Source organism: Apteryx rowi, unplaced genomic scaffold (genome assembly GCF_003343035.1).
Source record: "Apteryx rowi isolate R43461 unplaced genomic scaffold, aptRow1 scaffold_1100, whole genome shotgun sequence".
Lineage (NCBI taxonomy): Eukaryota > Metazoa > Chordata > Aves > Apterygiformes > Apterygidae > Apteryx > Apteryx rowi.
In genome coordinates, this window is record NW_020447310.1 from 62,990 (window position 1) to 86,153 (window position 23,164).

Here is a 23,164-nt window from a genome sequence, read left to right on the forward strand (position 1 = left end):
CTGCTTTCAAAAAAACAAACTAAAAATGCACATAGCAAAAAACTTAAAAAAAAAAAAAAAAAAGGTATATCCTTAAAATATTTTTTTCGTAAGATACATTTAATTCATCCTCAAAGGATTAAGGGTATAGAAAGTCTTACTAAAATAATTTTTACACAGTCAATATGTAAAAATGGCAAAATGCTGATACGGCACAACCGCTTTATTGTACTTCCAGTGAAGCAGCAAAAAGATCAGATTTCATATGATTACATTTATTCATCAGGTATCACTTATTTCATTTGTAGATCTTAAGATACAAACACAACACATGAATTTAGTTCTGACTCTGCTTCTCCCTCCTTCTCCTCCATTCCTGATTCTGCTGTGGGTTGCTTTGATGCAGGACATTCCTGGATCTCATAGTTTGGGGGTTTTTGGTCTCTGTGTTTAAAAAAAAAAAAAAAAAAAAAAATTAATTGGCCTTTCATGATATCCATCTCTCCAAAATATGTAGTTTCCTTGGAAGAAATGAGGTTTTGGAGTAGATGCAGGCAGCTGGATGATGCAAGTAAGGTGTTTAACCTGAGCTGCTGCTGCCATTGCATGCTGTTTCTCTTTGTATGTTGAAAATATATATATTTCTTTGATTTTGTTGTTGTTGTTTTTGATGTGCTACTTTCAAGTAAGCTTTTCATAAGTCAGATTCTGTATTTCACACTTTTTCCCTCACTCTTAAATGTCTCTTATAAATCTATTTGCAGCTGGGTCTCGGGCATCTTACAGCAGCCAGCACAGCCACCTTGGCTCGGAGTTAAGGGCACTGCAGTCTCCAGAGCACCACATAGATCCTATTTACGAAGACAGAGTTTATCAGAAGCCCCCTATGAGGAGTCTCAGCCAGAGTCAGGGGGACCCTCTGCAACCGGCACACACAGGCACATACCGCACTAGTACAGGTAGGTGGATGTAACTTGCATCGCTGTCTTTTTATGAGCTATATCTTATTCTTTAATACTAATTCTTCTTTTCTTTTTGATGTGCTAAACAAAATGTATTATGTGCATGCCAGTCAAACAAGATACCTTACGCACATGGCAGCTATCAATAGAACCCTAAAAGCATGCACAAAATGTAGAAATACTTAATGTTGTGCTATATGTACCATAGGTTAAGCTGATTTGGGGAGGGGACTTACTTTAAAGGAGGGAGAATGTTTTTGTTAATCTTGCTTATTATCTACAAGAAAAATCTAGCTGCTTTGAAAAAACTCCTAGGTTTTTTGCTCACAAAGATATCTTGTGTGTCGCAAAAGAACTGTGAAGTGTCTTCCACATGAAGTTGAAGGCTTGTTTGCTTCTTAAAGTCAGTCATATGTAGAGTAAATGTTCTTCTGCTGTCATACAGAGGTCCACTTAAATATACAGATATAAAATTGAACTGTGGCATACAGAAAAGCTGTTAGCACCACTGATTTTTGCATAAAATAATGATTGTCCATGAAATGCATTGGTGCACAAGTCCTACTTGTAGAATGTCCTCTCAACCAAATGAAATACAGCTATATGTTGCTACCCATAAACAGATCACAAATCAACAGGGATATTTATGGTATTTAATGCACAGAATATTTAGATTACATAAATGTCACAGACAAAATGGCCTAAAGCAGATGTAGAAAGAACTTGTCTTAGGAATTGTAAGTATTTCTGCTATTTTATCATTGCTGCAGTGATCGAATAGTGATGATTCTCTCCATTCCCAAATTGCTCCCATTTTCACCAATAGAATTGAAGAAAAACAATTGAACTTTTTGGAGCAAGAATCTTTGCTTTCTTTTAAAAGTTTTTTTTTTCTTTTAAACATATTTTCTTCAACGGCAAAGTTGGCAGTTTTTGYGTCTCCAAAATTACTATTGCTTATTGGAAATTTTGGGTGTTCAGAGTGCAAGAAAAAATTCTAAAAAAAGAAATTATTCACAGAATTATGTAGTTAAATACCTGTAACAGCTATGGAATTTTAAAGAATACCATTTCTGTTACTTTCCAGTGAACAAAACTACCAGGGTGTATGTTTTGCATTGAGTCATATGAGTATATATGACAAAGGATGATGATACCTTGCAGGAAGGGGACCAGACTTCTGTCTAAATCACTGAGAGCAGCAGAGGCAGTGATAGTGAATGAAGCAACTGTTTATACAGAACTTTAATCCTCATGTTCAACATGTGGCCTCATTTCCTRTACCATCCATTTTTCCCCAGTCAGGCCCTGAAGAGAGTTTCTTGTTTTGCTTACAAAATATCCTTTGGTTCTCTCTGCTGAAGTAGTAGGCTGGCTTGTGACTGTTGCGCACTGTTATTTTCACAACACCTCCATAAATAAGGAAAGGCTGTGAACAAAGATAATTATAGTGAATGAAACTGGGGCGCAGGATGTTAGTGGGTAATACCTGAGGAAGGTTTTTCAGAGGAAGATTTGCAGAAGACAACACTGGTTTAGATAGTGTAGATGGTCTTGATGATGTTGAATTGTGTTTTGCCATGTTGGAGATATGGATTTGAGCATTGCTCCAGACTCATTCTGAAGAATGGCTACTGCATGAGCCTGGCTTCCCTTTGGGTTGATTCTCACTGCTGTCAGTCTTGCAGAGAATGAGCCTGATGAGCTATCCCCTCTGATGAGCTCAGAGCAGGAGTCTTGAAGTGGCCTGGACTTGCCTGTTTCTGCCTCTGCCACAAATGTCTGAAGTAACATATTTCTTAAGACAAAGGAGACAACACAGTTTTTCTCAAAATAACAGAGTAAATGGAAGTCCTAACTAAGTTTGGCACATCTAGCTCTTGGTTTCTTTGTTGTCTGAGTGCTTTTTAATGTGGGACTGAGTAGCAGTCTGTTTTGACTACTTGTATAGGATTTGAGGGATGCAGATTGCTGTGTACTCCCTGAAGATATGTGCCAGGGGTTCATGTCTTGTATGTCTTGTGTGCATGTATCGGGGGAGAGGAGGAGGAGAGGTCACAAGACTTTAGTGTGCTTCTCTATAGACCATTGTTCACATTCTCTTAGCAAAACACCGTCTTTAATTTTTGGGGGGGGCATGTTTGCCAACCCCTGGTGAAATCTTGAGAATTTATAGTGCACTTTTGTGCCCTGTTGTTAAACAATAAGCTAATGTTACTCAAAGAAACTGGCGCTATATTTTATTGATATACTTTGGTGTACAAACATAACTAAATGAGTCATAGGAGTACAGAAAGGCAAACTTAGTCTAAGGACTTATGCCCCTAACAAAGTCCAGATTTTTTTCTCTGCAGCTGACATTAACCATTTGAAACAAAAATTATGTTAGTTATACTTGCAAAACATTTGGTTTTGTACAGTGTTTTAAAAGAGAAAGCACTTCCTGAATTTGAAAATTTCACTTAATTTGGAAGGTTGAGTGACTCTGAGAATGGAAATGCTTCTTCACTTTTAAAACGGACATCACCTCTTGCTCTTTTTTGAACTTTGAAGTACTTACTACATTGAGGGATGTTTATACAACTAAGGATAAAGCCCACTTGGAGTTTCTCATCACTTAGGTGAATCCACATTCAATGAGCAGAGTTTTAGAATTTCTCTATGAGCTGAGAAAAGTTCAGTTTTTTTTTTTTTTTTACTTAATCACTACATTTTTTAAACTTTTGTATTTTCCTTATATTTTACTAATGAATGAAATGCATGACCCTAGTAAGGGCTGCAGTAAGAGCTACCTGTTGCAGAATGTATAAAATAAGAGGAGATTACAAAACATACCCCTTACTGGCATACCTTTAGATAGGGGCAGAATGAATTCTTCATCACCTTGTGGTTTAAATTATGACTGGCTGTACTACTGTTATTCTGTCCAAGCTAAGAATAATCTTTCAGAGTTGACAGAAATAGCTGCATAGGGTTCTTTGGTTTGTGGTTTTCAGCAGATCAAATTGAGATTAGCAGTCCTTTTTGTTCTTCAAAGGGTAGTGCCTCCTCTTTTATAAAAAGTAGCAGCCTAAACTTTTGCACTAAAACTAGCAGTATACATATAGTTAGTAATGGTAGACTTAAAATTATTTGATGTGACTTTTACATGTGCGCCACTGGAATTTGAAAAGTGTTGTTACTCAACAGAAAGGAAGGGTTTCCTTCCAGCCAGAAGGGGCACAGAAATATAAATAGGTTTTCTTTGGCTCTTTTGTTTAATTTGTGGAACTAGAAGTTTGAACTAGGGATCTAGTCCTATTTAACTTAATTATTGACACTTAATTAATGTTAAACATGAAGCAAGTCCAAGCTGGTAGGCTCTCACTATTTTACAAGCCTGGGGTTTCCCTAACTTCTTGAAAAGAAAGCAGCTTCCCTCAAGTTCTGAGCAGTCRTTCTTGACCTGCAGCACAGGAACACAAGTATGGCAGCAGTGGTGCTTGTGAGACAAGTTGCYATCGCCCTGTGGAAGCTGAGAGCACTGTGTTTGAAAGTTCATAATGACACTTGTGTTCATCAAGGTGTCTTGATGAAAGAGAAGAGTCCTTTTCTGTAAAAAGATGTGACTTTTGGGGGATAAAAGYGTTAAGAGCTTTGAAAGAATGCTGTCCCCAAATGGATGAGGTTATAAATAGGAGTTCTGTGCTTATTTTAAACCCTCCCCAAAGTGGGCCTTTGACTTTATCAATTGAAAAAAGTGCTGCTGCTTAAAAATGGGGCAGGCATTGGTGAAGTGTGCATGCTTAGGCCTCAGAACCTGCAGAGTCCTCGTGCTTTAAAGAACGCTAATGTGTTCCAGAGGCTGCAGGTGTATCTTTGTCCTGGACCTCACACAAGTGGCATGGAAGAACTGGCTATGGAGGAATGAACCTGTCCTCATCTCTCTGAAGGACAGATGCATCTCACTGGCACCAAGGGAACCTGACAGCCTTGAAGGAAGCTTAAGTACTACCTTGGGATGTGCAGGATAATGATTGTCTCTGCCTTCTGACCCCCTGGAAAGTCACTGCGGGGAACGCCTCATGAGGTGGCTCAGCCATGGGAAGTCCGGCAGCTACGGTTATGCTGCCAATTGGCATTAGCTTTGAGCACTGGCTGCACAGACCAGAAGCACCTAATAAGGGAGACAGGGTATGCAAGGCCCTTTGAGAACTCTTGTGTGCTTATCCAAAGAGAGAGGGAGAAAGGGATGGGGGAACAGGTTGAGAGGAGGGAGAGTGGGGTCTGCGGTTGAGCAGGTGTGCTACTGCTGATCTTGAAAAGAGCACCCCAAAACAAAAGATTTATTGGAAGTAAACAATAAAAGGAAAGCAGTCAAAATTTGCATTGCCTCTGGAGAGTGCACAGGACATGAAGAGTTTACTAAGCGTGTTCTTGAAATGGGTCATGGGGGCAGCGGGAGGGGAGGCGAGGAGCACTCTTGCAGCATTTCTCTTTGCTACCTCAGAAGTTGCCCGATGTCCCTGTGTGCACAGGCAGTTGCTAGGCCGTCCTGCAGCTCCTCCTGTGGCATCCTCCTCCAGATCAGCTCTCACTGAGCTTGCTTGGGCCAGTGCTCAGTGCTCCCACCCGTGCACCACTTCTGAAGCTATCTTAATAAAAGCTGCGCTGCTGCAAGCTGTGCCACCTCCTGGGTGCCAGGGTGGAGAATGCTAATCAAAAAAAAGAGGCCTGTGAAATTTATGATGGCAAGCGCAAAACAGAAAAGTGACTTTGTAAGTTGCATTTCTGTGCAGTGGGAGAGTGCTGTCAGGAGAGCTCAGTGCAGGGAATCTGTACTGTGGTTGCCATGGTGAGTTAAGTGGGCTCCTTTCCTTAGAGAGAAGAGTTATCTGTTATAGCTTGGTCCTGACTGTGTCTGCCAAGAGGGTTACAACTCAGTAGCAGTAACTAGGCAAAAAAGTCCTTATTGGAAGTGCTTTCAGTGGTTTGTGTTTACCTTCTGCACTGAGTTAAGGGCACAGGAGGGAAATACAGTAAGGAATGGCTTTTCTGACCTGTTGCTGCTGGCTGTAGTTTCTGTTCAAGTGCTTACGAGTGGCAAGAAATTTTATTCTCCTGTGACGCAACACAGGAAAAGCCCCTGAAAGTGAGGAATACTATTATCTTTCTGGACAGATGCTATCCTCTTCTGCACCATCCTTTCCCTTTCCTGTTCGATCTTTCACTGACTGAATGACAGGAACCTGCACCTAGGAATGACTTATGTCAAACACTGCTCTTAGTTATTTATAACATTGTCTTTCTCGCGTAATTCTTGTTTTTGTGGGGTAGGGATAGTGTTTACTCTCAGAGGACAATCTTTCTTCTGCGATAGCCTGGAGGCCTTTCCGAATAAAGTACAGCTTAGCTCTACGGACTTGTTCCTTTCTGTGGATATGTGCCGGGGAGAGATTAGACATGGCACTGGAGGGAAGAGAAGAGGATCAAGGCTGTCACGCCTGTGTTTGCTGCCTCATATCTGCTGCTGTTGGCCCTGACTTTTGCTGTCCTGGAGGTTAAGCAAGGTCTGAGGGGAAGATTTACCAGCAAAACTGATGTTTCTTTTCTTGTCACTGGGTTAGTGCTTTTTTCATGACATGGCCAGGGTGTTTCTCTTTCCTGCCTCCTTGCTCCGTTTTATGAGGCAGCTGTGGTGCCAGGATCAAGTTGCTGGGTGGGAGCTGAAGAAAGGGCAGGAGAGGGGAAGCTCCTGCATCTCTTTCTTTTTTTTGCTGCCCCAGACAGTGATAGGCCTTACAAAATCGATTGTACTGCTTTTTGTATTGGTTTTGTGGCTTGGGGGCATACACATGGCTCTGACCCTCCTCTCTCTTTCCTTGTTTGTGCTGCTCAAGTGAAGCAGGACAATGCAATTGTAGCTCTTCCATTCTCCTACTGCCTCTGAAGCTTGAGGCATCTGTGCATGCCCTGTTTGCAGTGCCAGGTTCCCGTGCCGCTTGGCTGCACAGAGTAGGGGTCCCCTTTCCTTAAGAAACAGAGCTGTGCTTTCCAGTCCATTTAAACTTCTCTCCTATTGCCCTGACGACTTTGTGGAATTGGTGCTGGAAAGCTGCTACGGCTCATAGCTCCTTACTTCTGCCCTGTGTTTTTTCTGCTGCTGGCACTGTGGTGCCAGGGCCCTTCCCTTGCTTTGGGAAGRAGAGCTGCTCTGCTGACAGAAGACTGTTTTATCACCTTGGGAGATGGCAGTCTGTGGCAGCCGTAACTGCTGAATCGATGCAAGTCAAACTTTGTCAGTTGAGAACTTTACAGCAAGGACAAAGAAGTACATCAAGTGGAGTGCTTGACGCCGCTTCCAGAATCCAAGCGTGTCTGGTCTGCTGGGTGTTCTTGGTGCTGGTTCAACTTAGGTGTTCAACTTTTTTTGTCTGATTCTCAAAATGTAATCACGTCTTTTAGCTCCTTTGTTGTCTCTCACAAAAGCAGCATAGGGCTCTCGAAGGATGCATCACTTGATCCAGAGTGCATAATTTTGACAAGACTGTAAATATTTCTTTTCATATGTAATAAAATATTTGATGTTTTTAGAAATCATCATTATTTCAAGGTGAAGAGTTTTTAAGATTATGAAGTTTGGTTTTTTTTATATATTTGGAAATGTGCTCATATAAAGACAGTTAGAGATCTTTATGCTATAAAATAGGGTGATTTATTATTCTTTGAAGAATAAGTAAGCCTGCTTTATTGTAATCCCATGGCATTGCAAATTGACAGTATTTTTCTGTGTCTGCTTTTAGAGATAAACTGTTCTTTTAACCATTTTAATCCATATCAGTTTAGTCTTTTTCATTTTTATTGCATGTGAAGTAGTTAATAACAGTATTCAAATGATATCTAAGATACGAGAAAGTTTTTAAACTTTGCTTTGAGAGATATCTTTTTGATAGTCACTTACAGTTTGGTAAGTTGTTATTTTTAACCATTGCAAACCAGTGAGATTGTGTAAGACCTAAATGTGTTGAAAAATTTTTTGAAAATTAACACAGAATTCTTATGTTAAAATGGGACTATGTAAAAATGACCATATGGGATTCCAATTTGATTGTCATGATGAGTTCCATGTAGTGAACTTGGTTCACAGTAGGTATTTCTACAGCTGCAAGGCCAGCAAATGTAATTAACCTCAGCTCTTAGAATCAAACTCAGAATTGCAGTCTTGCCCATCACCAGTGACAGGTTTCAGAGCAATTTGTGTCCCAAAGTTATCCCACTGCTGTCTCAGTTTTTCTGAGTAAGAATTACTTCTCAGCATAGAATTGGATTTGGAATTTATTTAACCAGCACTCATAGTTCTACGGACTTCAGGCTTAATGCATAAAAGGAATTTAAAAGGGGTTAATAGGGAAAAATTTTTTTTTCTCTTTTATGCAATTAGATGCATCTTCAAATTCTTACAACGAGCAATCATTTTGAGTAAGTTGGTATAGTTTTTACTTAATCTGCTGTCAGAACAGCATCTAGCTATTAATGAAAAACTACCTTCCACAAGCTAATTCCTGTGTTACAAATATCTGATTTGGAARCAAAAAGGGGAACTTAGTTTCAAATATATTTTTCTTTATTTGGGGTTTCAAACTGTCACTTTAAACAAAAAACAATGATAGAAAAATCAGCTTTGACCGATCCCATTTGGATTAAATCCTGTGTCTGTTACATTGCTTCTCAAATCTTTATTTTGGTTCTGTTGGGTCCTAAAGTGCAATAGCTAGGTTGTAAACACCAGACATCACTTCTTGCTGCTTAGGTTGTGTTGTTTTGGTTTTGTTTCTCTTTTTTCTTTTTTTTTTTCCGGTTTGGTTTGGTTTGGCTTTTGTCTTTGTTTTGTCACAGCTGATATAATCTGCAGTCACATACTGTGATGCCACAGTTGCAGATTAATTGAGAGTTGTGCTGGTAAATCACATGGCATGGAGTTTTGGCTATAGGACTTAATGTTTTCAAGGAAATTARAAAGAAAAGTTATTTCTACCTCTGCATCTCTATTAGTTTGGTAACGTTGAGATAATAGAACTATGTTCCTAACTGCCATCCACTTGATAACATTGCTTTGGGAGAGACAATTATAGGAAACAAGCAGGGAGCAAATCTTCAATACAAAGTAAATTGAGCACAAAATACCTTAGTGATCTGTAGAGTGAATAACAAATCACCTCAAAGCAATGGGAAGTCATCATCTCATTTCATTTGACAGATCCTGAATTTCTGCTATAGCCCTATCTGTGTTACATTATTGTATATAAAAATAAGTAAATCTTGGAGGTTGGTTTCATTCTTAAAGTGGTATTGACTAATGTAACTCTAGTCCTATAGGGCTGGAGGAAACATCCTGACTCTGAGCTGAATAAATGAGACTATAACAAAACAGTAGCTGCCAAATCCTGTGCACAGATAAATGGAGCTAAAATACACTAAAAGCAACTGAGGTGATGCATCTGGGTCAGAATTTGACCTTGTAATGTTTAAAAAAAAATGTAAAAATTGTTTTATGGCTGTTATAGATGCTCTCCCTTCTTTCTTGTTCCATGATATGAAAGAGATGCAGCTTTCAAAAATATGTCCAGTCAGGGTCACACTGAAATAACTGTTTTGCATTCATGCTGTTCTTCATCCAGGTACACTGTGTGGGCATCTTCTCTGAGAAAGGATGTGGATTTTTCACTCCTGTTTAAAATTTTGGGAGGATAACAAAAGACAGAGCTTTCAACTCCAGTGCTATCCAGTGGTCAATGTAAAGCTGTGGGCAAGAACAATGGGAGATGGAGGAAAGTGGTAGGATATGAAAACTCTGCAGAACCTTCTCTGTTAACTGTTAGCAATATCCCCCCCTTAGAGTGGAGAAGCTTTTTTTCCAAAAAAACGTGACCTGATACTTTAAAACTATGAACATCTTAAGTTCCATAGAAGAATTGTATCTACCTGAAGACAGTCCAGACTTCCGTGTTTCTCAGRTTGGAAACCTGTTAAAATTGTCAATCTCTACGGCCCCCTTCCTCTGTGCCATAAACACGATACTTCCAGAGGTTTGTGATTTGCCCTACATATTTCCTGATTCTTCTATTCCCCCTTTTTAAATAGATGATTTAGAGCCTGTCTGAGTGCATCTCAGATGTTCCTTAACTTGCTGCTGCCTATTGAGGTAGAACTGCAATTGTAAGATCTTGGTCATGACCTTGAAACTCTGGGAAGTAAATATCCTGTAAATCTCATTGGCCATTATTGAAAAAATATTGTGGCTACTCTGTGCCAGAAAATGTCTATGTGTTTATCATCTGTTTACTGTATTTGTGTAGTCTCAGGTAGATGAAAGCCTGGTCATGCTAGACTTCCTTGAAGCAGGACTGTGTCTGCTCTCTTTTATTTACTTAAGTGTTACATAGGAAAGTGAAGTTGTCTTTCAAGAAATAAGAAACAATTCAAACACTTCTCTTAAATCTGGTGCTTGTAAATCCTTGCTGAATAAAAACACAGTGCTGTGCCTGAGGTAACTACCCAGTAGGGTCTTCAAGAGGGCTAATGCTTTTGTTAAAAGATCATGCTTTCAATAGTATTATGTTTAAAGGCACTCTTAAAAATCACCAGCTCATTATAATTTTTTTTAACTAAAGCTGTAATCTTTATTACATGAAACTGACTGCTTCTCCAGGTAGCTTTCTTCCTTTAGCATATCATAATTCAGTAGCTTGCATGTCAGGTTGGATTTTTTTTGCAAGCAGAGAAAGGATTCAGAGATGTTGGTGTTCATTATAATGGGTCCAGCAACTTTTAAACTGTCATTCACGGAATATCTGAGGTGTACATGCCACACACTGACACTGGAATGTAAATATAGTTAACTTAAGAGTAAAATAACACTCTACTCCAGAAGGAAACCATTAATTTAAATAGCTGAAGCTCAGTAAGGTGTTCTAAAGAATGCCAACTTATAAACATTTTATTACTTAGGATTATAGTGTACTAAATTGGGAGAAGCTCAAAATCTGGAGGAGAATAAATGTAGTTTATATGCCCATTGTATTTGATGGCTGTAGCATGACGCCGTGTAGGCTGTAGAGCTGTTATATTCTCGTAATATTTTTACTTTTTAAAATAATAATAATTGTGACTTTGTTCAGTGTGTACAGTTTGATTTTGGCCAGCTGGAAGGGAAACTTTTAAGTGCAAGATTTTAGGAGAACGTGAATTTGGAGTGGAAACAGAAATTTAGTTGCAGTAGGCTTGTCTGTGTTCAGTAGGGCTGTGTGGTTTTGCTTTGATGAAGTTTTATAATAGGTATGGTCGTCATGTCCAATGTGCACAAGATGAAACCATGTAGTACTACAGAGAGGACTCAAGTGTGTATGTCTTGTGTTATGCCATTGCTCAGGATTGAGTTTTATCTCCAGTGAGCAAATTAACATCATGAATTTGAATATCTCAGATTCTCAAAGGGCAATTACTGTTAAGGGCTTTGGATGCTGCCACTTTCTCTGTTTAAATGTTCATGTAACAAGTCAATTAAACTGCATTTTCTCCTCAAATTTGGGGATGCAAGTCAGTGACAAGAGAGGATCTGAGAAAAGATCTTGGCAGAATACCTTTAGCAGCCAAAGTTGTCATCTGGTTATCGCATTATGTGGACACAGCAGAGCTTTTGAGCAGAAAAGCATTGCTGAAACATGCTAGAAGCTGAGTCTGAGAATGCAAGTTGCATAAATTAGTGAAGCTTAAGAACTCAAAGACTTAAAATGCAGTCAGTTTCTGAAGGCAGCTAGGTAAAAAAATTGTATATTGAAAAACCTAGCATGTGTCCTGACTTGTTTTGATTATAAAGAAGGAAGAATGTCACTGTTCTCCTGAGGTGGGGAGTTGAGAATTTGAAATCACTGAAAATACATACCTGGTTGGGGAATTTCAATATCTGCATGAAACCTGGGAATCCTTTCAGAAAACTCCAAGGATCTCAAAATGATGCTGTTGAGGTACAGCTTGTGTTATTGTGATGGGTGCCCAGTAACTTTGAATCTGTTGGCCAAGTACAATTGGATGGAAGGGCAGATATTGCAAAGGTTGTGGGTGTGGTGGTGTGATGCTGAGCGCAGTAGCGAAGCCTTATAACACGCTTGGCTGAGGAAGAGACTGCCTTCAAGTATGCACTTACTGGTTTCGGTGGAGTCACATCAGAGACAGCTGTGAATAAACTTTGATCAGAGGTCATTCATCTTGGGTACCATATCTATTAAACTGAAATGCAAATCTCTACGATAGAAACTTCGTCAGCACTGCTGTTCCTCTACCTATTTTTTCATTAAAATTTGCTTTTGAGGTACAAAAATCCTTACAGATGCCTCTATTCACAAGATATGTATTTACTTCCATTGCTAACCTTAATGAAAATAGATGATTTCTAATCACGTATTTGAACCCCTAAATAAAATAATTACTAGCAAAGAAATGGCAAGTCTAAACTGATTATTAAGCAAATTATTCCACATGCTGAGGGCTAGGGAATGGTAGTATGTGTCTCCCCGCAATGGAACTGCTCAATAAAAGGAAAAGGGTATGTATTTCAAAGAGAAGATAAGCCTGAAAAAGGAACTAAGACACAGACAATGTGAAAATGTGCAAATTGAAGTGTAGTGATAAAGACGAAAGGAGCCTTCAGAGTGACCAGATACTGGTTGTTCTGTAAAAACAGGATAGCTCAGAAAGCCAGGAAGCAATATTTTTTTCATAAAGAAGAAAGAATCAGTAAAGGAACATCAGTTTCTAAGCAAAGGAACATTCAGCCTTACTGGAACAATTAATGTCAGATCTAAAGAATGCTCTTCAAAAATTGAAATGAAGGGATACGTCAGCACAGTAGCAACTTCAGTTTTTCAGTCTTCAAAGGTTATCATTTTCTGCATTGATACAGGAGTTATTAAACATGACAATATGCAGAGAACAAGTGTTGTTTCTTTGGGTTTTATGAAGCAATGAGTTGTTCTCGCATGAAACAGTGGCATATAACTACAGTGATGGTCAGGAAAGGATTTTAAGACTGTGAAAGAAACAAAATAGCAATAGATATTGATTCATTATTGGGGCATGCAATCACTGTGAGTAGATTTATGATCTTCATTAGGCTTAGTACTTTTCAGCTGCCAATGATGGGAATGGACCTCTTAACTAATTCAGAGGCATACTGAATATTTCTAATAGAACTAATACCACAGTGGTTAAACAACTACCTCTGGTTTTGGAGATGGGATAAAAAAAATATGAACAACCTGAATCTCTTGTAATATCATCTGGAAGAGTCATACCTATTACTTCAGTAAACAAGACTTCTTTTTTACCATGTCATGAAAGTATTTGCTAATAAAAACTATCGTTGAATAAAAACTTGCAACAGCATGTAGACACACTAATTATAACTAGGTATGACAGCCAGGTATAACCAGTGCCTGAGGAAATGCTAGGTACCATGCTGTATTTTTCTTCTATTTCTATCCTAGGTATTTTTTGCTGTTCTCCATGCTGTTTAGTATCTATTTTTCTTGCCTATTTGCATTCCCTCTGTAGTATATGTTATGTTCCCTTAAAAGGACAAACCTGGTACCGCAGAAAGATTGGCTGCTCACTTGCCTTGCCTTGTCTGTTGAAGGCACTGAGCTGAACATGTTGAAGCTGACTGGAGGGGAAAAGATTGTATCTTCCCTGAGATAGGCTGAATATGAGCAGCTGGAGAACAGAGAGCCGGCAGAGAGAATTAGGGAAAATATGGAGAGCAGAGTCTTTGAAGCATGACTAGAAATTGCTGAGAGAAGGAGAAGACATGAAGGAAACAGAAAGAGGCTTTTCCAGTTGATTACATGGAGTTTGTTGCAATCCCGGAAGCCCTGCAAGTCTGGTGCATTGAGATGCATTGAGAGCTGAATGGCTGGATGGAGGAAAAGAGCCTATCCTGTGAGGGTGCAAGGGGAAGATATGCTTACAGATTCTTATTTACCTCTTCAGTCTCACTAAAAGTTTTCTCCATTCTAAAAGTTCTCTTGTAGGTTGTTCTAAGGTAAGGTAGCTTTTAAGTTTCAAAGCCCTAGTTGGAGTTTTGGTATGTTCATTATGAGAAAGAGGTACAGGAAGGTCTTCCTCAGAGCCCAGACAAGTGGAGAGTCCTTGTCCTTAGTAGGCTTAAAGTTGCATCTTTTGAAAAAGTCAGCTCCATCAGTCCTGAGTTTAAGCTTCATAAAATTGTAATATTTGTTTAAAAACAAGATGCAGGAACATACTGAGCAACCTGAGGCTAAGCTATGTGAAATCCTTTATGCCCAAAAGTCATTGAAATACTGAAGAAACAGATATGGTTGAGTAGTGGCTGTCTTACAAATGTAGATGTACTGCGTGCTTAATTAAGTTATTATTCACAGAATCACAGAATGGTTGAGGTTGGAAGAGACCTCAGGAGATCATCTAGTCCAACCCTCCCACTCAAGCAGGGTCACCTAGAGCACACTGTACAGGATTGCATCCAGGCGGGTTTTGAATATCTCCAGAAAAGGAGACTCCACAACCTCTCTGGGCAACCTGTTCCAGTGCKCTGTCACCCTCACAGTGAAAAAGTTTTTTCTCATGTTCAGGTGGAAGTGTCTGTGTTTCAGTTTGTGCCCGTTGCCTCGTGTCCTGTCGCTCGGCACCACTGAAAAGAGTCTGGTCCCATCCTCTTGACACCCTCCCTTCAGATACTTGTACACGTTGATAAGATCTCCTCTCAGCCTTCTCTTCTCCAGGCTCAACAGTCCCAGCTCTCTCAGCCTTTCCTCATAAGAGAGATGCTCCAGTCCCAAAGTCAGAAGTCTCAATGTTCATTATTGCCTTTGGTAATGAGAAGAGTTTTTTAGCACTTCTTTAAGAGTGACTTCTTAAGAAATGATATACCTGTATCAGTTAGTAAGACTGAAGTTCTAGGTACTGGCAAAAAAACCTTAGCTCTGCATCAGCTGGAAAAGCAGCCTAGCTGAGAAAGTGGGTAAACCTTGTACTGAATCCAGTTTGGTCAAGGAATCTCTGCTTAATGTAAGCAGTAATGAGGATATAGGTAAGTCATTATTCTGTGGGAATATCTTAGTGAATAGCATAGATTACAGCATAAGCCAAAGAGAATATGATGATGTTTATGAAGTAAAAAAACATACCTTAAAATTTTGTTTGAGCTACTCAGGGAATGTCTGGTTTGCCTGTCTGATGATGTAAAGAGAGATACTTTCTTCATAATCAAGAAAAATTAAAAGGTTATTAAAACTGTGTAAAAGCAGTTTTGTGCAAGAGAAGGCTAGCAGGGAAAGGCAGTCATGTGCTTATGTATTATAATCAGATAAAGGTCACATAATTCTCATTACAGAGGGAACACAGTACTAAGCTGCAGTATGAATCAGGTTGCTAGTGCTGGCCAAAGGATATTGCTTTCTACACATTTAACAAAAAAATGATAGGAGCAATTGTCTCTTGCACACAGTGTGGAACAAGGTCTTTGGCAGATTTTCTTCTTTAGACATATTTACAAATTTGCCTTTCAGATAAGGGAAGGAGGTAAAACCATTGCCTGGACACTGACACCGCAACAAAAGCCTTTTAAGTACTTTGCAGAGAAAGTCTCCTCCTATACTGTGAGAAAGAGAACCCAAGTGAAAGGTGTCAAGTACCTTAATATCACAAGTAGAAGTAATTTACTTTGTCTTTATAGATCACACTACATACTCAAAACTTGACTGTCTCTAATAAAACTGAATTGAGCACAGTGCTGGACTCTGAGCTTGTTTTAGTTGATGAGAAAGCAAAACTGTACTAAAGGAAAGGCAATGACTTCAGACAGCTGGTCCTAAAGTTCATGTGTTGTAACTGCTATAGATTACTATTAAAGGCATCTAAAGGTTCATTTAGAGCAAATGTAACTCTGACTGACAAATGGTTATATTGGTAACTACACATTTTTAGAGAGACTTGTTTGTCTGAAGTGATATAGCTTTTCCTTGTTTTATTGTTTTTTACTTTTTTTTTTAGGCTTAAGAGAACTATATTAGAATGGGGGAGAAACAGCAGAAGTGAGAAGATCTAGCCGGTCATTGTCACCAGGATATTTCCTTTCTCTTGAGCAGAAAGAATATAAAGCCTCAGAGTTTAAGGGGTGAGAATAAATATAGGAATCAGAAACTAGAGTGTTTGATTGTAAGATATAAATAGGACAAAATAAAGAGTGGGGAGAAGTGAGGAAGAAGAGAACAGAAAACAAAAGGAGTAGAAAATTGGAATAGTTTGGACTGTGTTGTTTTTGTTCTGGCTATAAGAAATTGTGTAGCCAAGTTCCCTAGCTACAGAGAACTTCTGTGATGTTGATATTTGTGTAAGGTCTTGAGTATTTTAAATCTAACATAATTTGAAGCCTTGTATCTTGAAATCCTTCAGTGATTTTTTGCTCTTCTGTTAGTTTGCATGTTTGAAGTACGAAAATTTCTTCTGCACATGTACTTTTAACAGAATATGATAGTGCTTTGGTAAAATTCTAACCCCTACCTTTAGAAGGTTTTGCTAATATCAGCTATACTAATGTTTTCTCTTTTAGTAAATATTTTTGTGGTTCCCCAGTCATACATTTCTCTAAAATTCTATTTCCCCCATGTGGAAAAATGATTCTTTATTTTAACTGCTAAGTAACTTCTTATTATATCTGTATTATCATACGGCTTTAACAGTGTTAAAATTGACTGCTGTTACTTGGTACTTTGGATTGCTGATTTGCTCTTAGCTTGATTGTAATCTAATACTTTTAATACATCTTCTATTGCCAAAAAGTTATGGCATGCTCTAAAATGCTCAGTTAACATTTAGGGAGAAAAAAGTGTTTGTATCCCCCAAACTTATATGAATTCTGTTTTCTAATAGGCAGAGAATGCACTGTTATTTTTGCAGCATACTAGATGGGAAAAGTATCTGGTTTTATAAATCTTCTTAAATGTTTGCTACCAGCAGAATGACTTTAAATATTCTGCATCCATATCTTTTATGAACTCATGGAGGGATAGTGGACATACCTTGAACTGAAAGGATACCTTACTGGTACCCAGTTTTTCAAAAGAACTTCAACTTTCACATGAAAATAAGATTTTTGCTTGTGCAAATCAGTGCAAAAAAAAAAATTTGCAAAATCTGTATTACAAATTATGGGTGTGGAGAGAAGGTCAACATAGGAACTGAATGTGTAGTATAGAATAAGAAGAGGAAAAGGTAGTATCCACAATGCGAACAGTAGTATCAGACAAATCATTTTCCGCAAGAAGATACAGCAAAATAAGTCTAATTTTTGAGTTAATCTTTTCTGATGGTCTGATCTTACATATGTTAACTGGACAAAATTCCCTCTCACTTTTAGGAAGTCTGAACATCTTAGCAGTTCTTATGTGAATTTGGTCTCCCTAAGATGCCTAGATGTGGTGCTGCAGTATCCCTGCGTACACCAATGACCAAGATTTTGCTTTTGGATTTTGTTTGTTTCTTCTATAGAAGTCATCTATTTGAAAATAAGATACAAAACCTAAAAGTGAATTTCTGACCTGAGTGAGCCTCTGTGTGTGCATTTAGAGATGCACCTAAATTTTCAGTGTTAGTATAAAAGTTGCTTTATCTTTGCTGATACCATGCAAAAGCCATAGAAAATTATATAGGTTGGCTTTTCTGCATGCAATTTCTGTCACCAAGAGAGCCATAATCAGGGCATACATCAGGTCTTCAGTCCTGATCCATCAGGTCACTGTAGTTAACAGGGGCTTTTTAGTATCTTTGGCAAAATTTCTTAGGAAGAATATTTAAGTCTTTGTGTGGTAAGCTAGATGCTCAGTTTTCTGGGAATATGATTTTGATGCTGCAGTAGTGAAGGCTTGAGATGATATGGCATTTTAAAGGTATTAATGACATGCCAAATTAAAACAAGATCTTAAAGGCAATCTTTAAGTGGTAAATTGCAGTCTCTTTGCTTAGACTATGGTTCTTGGTTTGTATATTTTGAAATTTTCACTTTGGAACTTCAGGATAAATTCTCTTTCTCAGCCCACTAGGAGAACTAAAGTACTCCTCTTCAAATATCCTTCTTGTATTTGCCTGAAGTTCCCCATGTTTAAAATAACATGAATGTTCAGAGATTTATTGGCCTTATCTCCAATTCTTGCTAACTGCAGCACAGAGTGGGTGCTCTGACCTTAACATCAATGCAAGTTAGCCTCAGCTTTGCAGAATGTGGTCTATATAAGCCAGGCTTGCATATGTGGAGTGGATTGCTTGGAAGGGGCTGCTGCATGCTGACAGCTCTGTTTCTCTGCCTCTGAAAGGTGGCTGTACCAAACAGGTCCTGCAAAAGAGCTGCAGTTAGACTGCCCAATGCAAAGGGAGCAGAGTGGAACAGAATTTCCAAAACTTATTTATCTGACATCAGCCACTGAATTTCCATGTAAGTTTTAAAAAAGTATGGGCTGCAACGACCATTAGAAATGATGTTTTCGTGTGTGCTCACTTAGGTACGCAAGATACCAATGTTTTGGGACATTTTCCTTCTTTGTTTTTAATCTTGATTTCCTTGTCAGTTTTGGGACTGCTGCTGACTCATTTAAGGAGAAGCTGGGAGATGAATATGGTCACAAAACTAGGCCTACTTCTTAACAGCCTTGAGGTGACCTTGGGCTCTGTTTTTTTTCAGAGGCAAACTAGGGTCGGCTGTAGGCCCTGGGCAATGTGGTGGTTGCTACTGAGAGAAGGGAAAGCAGCTCATTTCTCCCAAAGAAGTTCTGTTACAGCTCCTTCCCTCTGTCTGGTGCCTTGCTGGGGTGAGCCCCTGATCCTGGTTATAGTGTTGCACCTTACCTGTGCTGAACTGATTCTGACTCAAGGTATAGCTTTGTAGTTAAAACCATGTCTGACTTTGATTTGTGAGGAGACAAGTCAAATACAGAAGTTGGAGGAAGAAGTGCCTTTGATTTAAAACCACATAAAAAGGTTGCACAAACATCTGCAAACTTCAGATTCAAATGCCTTCGGGTACCTTCTAGTCTTTATGTGTTCACTGCAGATTTACTGTTGTTGGTTAAATTCTGTTCTGAATTTTTTAAATAGATATAATCACTATGGCTTTGTTGTCATAATACCTAAATCACAGGGAGACACCTTTTCTCAATAGCCTGAATGTTTGTCATGGACTAAGCAACCATACTTCAGTCAATAAATCTGGCTGCTAAAAGAATTTGCTTAAGCAACAATAATATTTTGGTAGGAGATAACTTTGCATCAGTTTTACATGAAATGCTTCATGTAAAAATATCTACTAAAGCTGAACCCTTTTACACTCCATGAAGGTGGCTGTAATCAAGTTAAACATAGAGGTTTTTTCAGAAAAATTTTTTTTGCTTATTAAGCTGGCTAGCACTGAACAAACATAAACTTATTTATGAATGTTTAAAGAAGTGAAGCATTTGTCTTATCATTCCGTACTCTAACGATGTCAGTACTGTGTTCATTGTGATAAAATTCAAAAGGAAGTAACAGTCTGTTAGGAAGATAATTTGAGAAATGAATCAGAGTGACTCAAAAAGCATGTAGGTGTTAGGGTGACAGCTAGTTTCAGTTCATATAAATACTTATTTTGATAACAAGACAAAATAGAAAATGGAAAGAAAAGTTTTTCAAGGAATTTAAAAATAAACACCGTCTTTATAGAAGTGCCTTGCAAAGAAAAGGAAGGGCACTACATTGGAATGTTTTGCAAAACAGTCTCCATTATGATATTCTTGTTTTCAGCAATATTAGCATTGTAGGGCTTTTTGCAATTTCTCCTATACCAGTGATGCATTGAAAGCTAACAGCATATCCTGCCCATTGACAATGATTAACAGTATGCTATTTCAGTGTACACTTCCATTTTTACTTTTTCCACTTGAAAATATTTCCAATATTTTTTCTAATTTATGTTTTAATTATTTTTCTCATAAAGCACCATTTTTTTCTGAATTATGTGTATTTCCTGTTAAAATGTGATGTTTTTTCTTGTGTCTTCCTAATATTGTATTTAGTGCGGTTTGTGAATGGGATGTCTCAGTATTTTAACAGTGTTACTGCATTTTAACTGATACAGTTTTAAGACAAGATCTGTGTGTGTGTCTTACTACTCATTTCTTAGGCAAATCCATAGGAGCAGTTAGACGAAACCAATGYTTATTAAATGTTGCCATATATGTAGATTAGAGTAATCCTGTTATATTTATGTATATTTTTGTAACAAAATTATAAGGTGATACTTGTTATCATAACATGATACATGTCAGAGACATAAGAGAAATGAAAATAAGGCAGGAATTTGTATCGAATTTAAAATGTTCAGGGTGTTTTAACTTTGGCGAGTATTAGCTCAGACAAAATGGCTGTAATTCTATTTTAAGCTGACTGTATTTCATTTTCTGACACTTCAATATAAAATGCTTAAAATCCCTTTCATGCACCTATAATATATTAAAAATAATTACTTTCCTGGAAGGTAAATGTGTATGTTAATGAGAAAGGATTGGGAAACTTATTACAGTAAGCTGTTGCTTGAGTGTGCAGTTTTGCCTGCAGTTTTGTGTATGAATTTGAGCCAGCTAATAATAATCCTGAACATAGACCCACTCCTGTTTATGAAGGAGTTCCTGTTGTCTCGGGTGGAGGAAGTGGGATCCCCGATGAATTCATTTGCCATTTAAAGTGGTCAGAACTTCCCTCTGAGCAGAGGCAGCATGTAACTTATATTTATTTCCAGGCCGAAGATGATGTAGATGTTGGTCCTCTAGCCGTTATAGTGAGAATCCAATTGCCGTTATCTGGACTTAAATATTATTGCATATGTAATAAAAATCATAAAGCAGACTAGACTCTGATATGCTGTGGTGTAATAGAAGGGTAATGGGCTACACAGCAGATTAATAAGATTTTGGAGTTGCAAAAGTGTTAAGTCAGTTTTAATCTAATAGTTAAGCTGCTCAAAACTGTTAATACCATAATCTTGAGAACTGTAGTACCCAAGTGTTGCTGGCATGGATTAAGACATCTGTGTGATCGCCTCGTATTCACGTTCTTTTTCAGAATCAGTTAGCAGGAGCAGTCCAGTAAGTTTTATTTATGGCGAAATATGAAGAAAAATGGTTAACAAAGCATACCCAGCAACTGTTTCAGTAGCAGGTGTCTGTTTTTCTGTTAGAGATACCAGGACTATAAATTTGGGGTGACTGTGGCTGGCTGTCTCTTTCTTCTGCCATAGAGCCGGCAGTCTCAGTTTGGACTCTGGGCCTGGTTACGCACTCCTTCTGCGGGTGGTGCTGACTTCTTCCACCTGTGTAAGGACTGCACAAGTCTCACTTGGTGGTGGTTGTAAATCAGAATTTGACTAGTGCCATGTGTTTCTGCATTTCTTTTATTTCAGGGTAACACAATTAAAACTCCAAGTGAAAAGCACTGCTACACGGTCTGTTTAACTGTTGTAAAGGTCTTCTAGCCCAGAGGAGGCATGTCATTTAGAAATTCACTTGACAGTTACTTACTTCAGTGGTTTTGAAAATGACAATGTTGTTCTTTGTTTGTTTTTTTTCTCATTCTTTTTGAACCCCTGTTTTATATGTGTGTGTTTTTTTTCCTCTGCCTAGACCTGGTTAACCATTTCTGTGAACAGGTCCTCAATTTTTTACTTTGTCCCTACTTTCCTGTCGTAGCCCCATCTTCCCCTGGTGTCGACTCCGTACCCTTACAGCGCACAGGCAGTCAACACGGCACACAGAACGCAACTGCGACCTTCCAGAGGGCCAGCTATGCGGCAGGCCCRGCCTCCAATTACGCAGACCCCTACCGACAGCTGCAGTACTGTCCTTCTGCTGAATCACCATACAGCAAATCTGGGCCAGCCATCCCACCTGAAGGGACCTTGGCTAGGTCACCTTCCATTGATAGCATTCAGAAAGATCCCAGGTGGGTGAAACCTTAATTGTCTACTATTTCTTGCTCATACAAAGGTTTATAATTGCAGTTTACCTTGTACATTTCCTCTATTGTTTATCACCAAAAAGATTTTAGGTATAAGATTTTGTTTGCATAACCATTGTGTTCTAATGCTTTACCTTGGAAGGTTCTCATGAGCTCTTCTGTGAAATGAAATGATAGGTGTGATCTTGAGTATGTATGTTTAACATGCTTTCAGTCATGCTGCCCCTCAAAATCTTACGAAAAATAATTTTCTTGGAAAATGAGAGCAGTGGTATGACTATTTTAACCTTTTAACCAGTGTGGATTGAATTTTCAAGTTACTGCTCAGGCAGAAGTTCTTACAGTTGATGATTTGTCTACAGTTAATATCTAGTGCTGCACAAAAGGATATTCTGGTATTACACAATTAGACTAAGAGCAATGTGGAAACAATGCAATCAGGTTTATGCTTCATCTTATGTTCTGTGCAGGCTTCTCATGCTAGTACATGGTAGCAGAATGTATGTACTACAACTTTTTTAATATGCATGCATTTAAAATATATAACACAGCTTAAAATGTCCTCAGACGTGAATATTCTGGTTTGCAGTACACCTAGGGAAGGTGTAAGGACAAAACTTTATAACCAAGTATACAGACAGTTTCGAAGGAGAGTTTTCCAGCATATGATTTGGCTTCTGTGATAACTGTAGCGGAAATGCTAAGTGTAGTCCTTGGTGTATTTGGTGGTTTTGTTCAATTTTTGGCTGGAGAAAATTTCAGCAGGTTTTTTGGTAACTTAAGTTTAAACCCATTGTAAATGTTAATTTATACAGGGTTTTCTATGGCAGATGGTGTTGTGGGTTTTTTTCTTTTTTGCTATATGAAATTTAATGATAGGCAAACCCAAAAACTTGCCCCCAACAAAAATTCTGGAGGTGTTTAAGCAACAGAATGAAAAGACTCCTTTCCTCCCTGTATTCACAACCTGATCTCTGTACATGTTTGCATTATTGAAAATCTCTCTCTTAATACAAAAGCCCAAGAGCAGTTAACTTTTACAACACATCAGAGGCAGCACTGCTCACAGCCACTTCAGCCATCAGAGTTTTACTTATTGGGAAAACTTCCCTCTGCAACTTTTTTTTTTTTCCTTAACTCTTGATATTCCTCCAGAAATTTGAGAGAATATAAAC

General features: G+C 38.4%; 1 protein-coding gene across 1 annotated transcript in view; it reads left to right on the forward strand.

Annotated features, from left to right (window-relative positions):
- Positions 1–21,990, forward strand: part of LOC112970994 (catenin delta-2-like) — an 84,344-nt gene extending 62,354 nt beyond the window's left edge. The window contains exons 6-7 of the mRNA XM_026075989.1: positions 744–938; positions 21,722–21,990. Coding sequence (XP_025931774.1) covers positions 744–938; positions 21,722–21,990 — 464 coding nt within the window. The remainder of the gene's footprint in view (positions 1–743; positions 939–21,721) is intronic.
- The last annotated feature ends 1,174 nt before the right edge of the window (positions 21,991–23,164 follow it).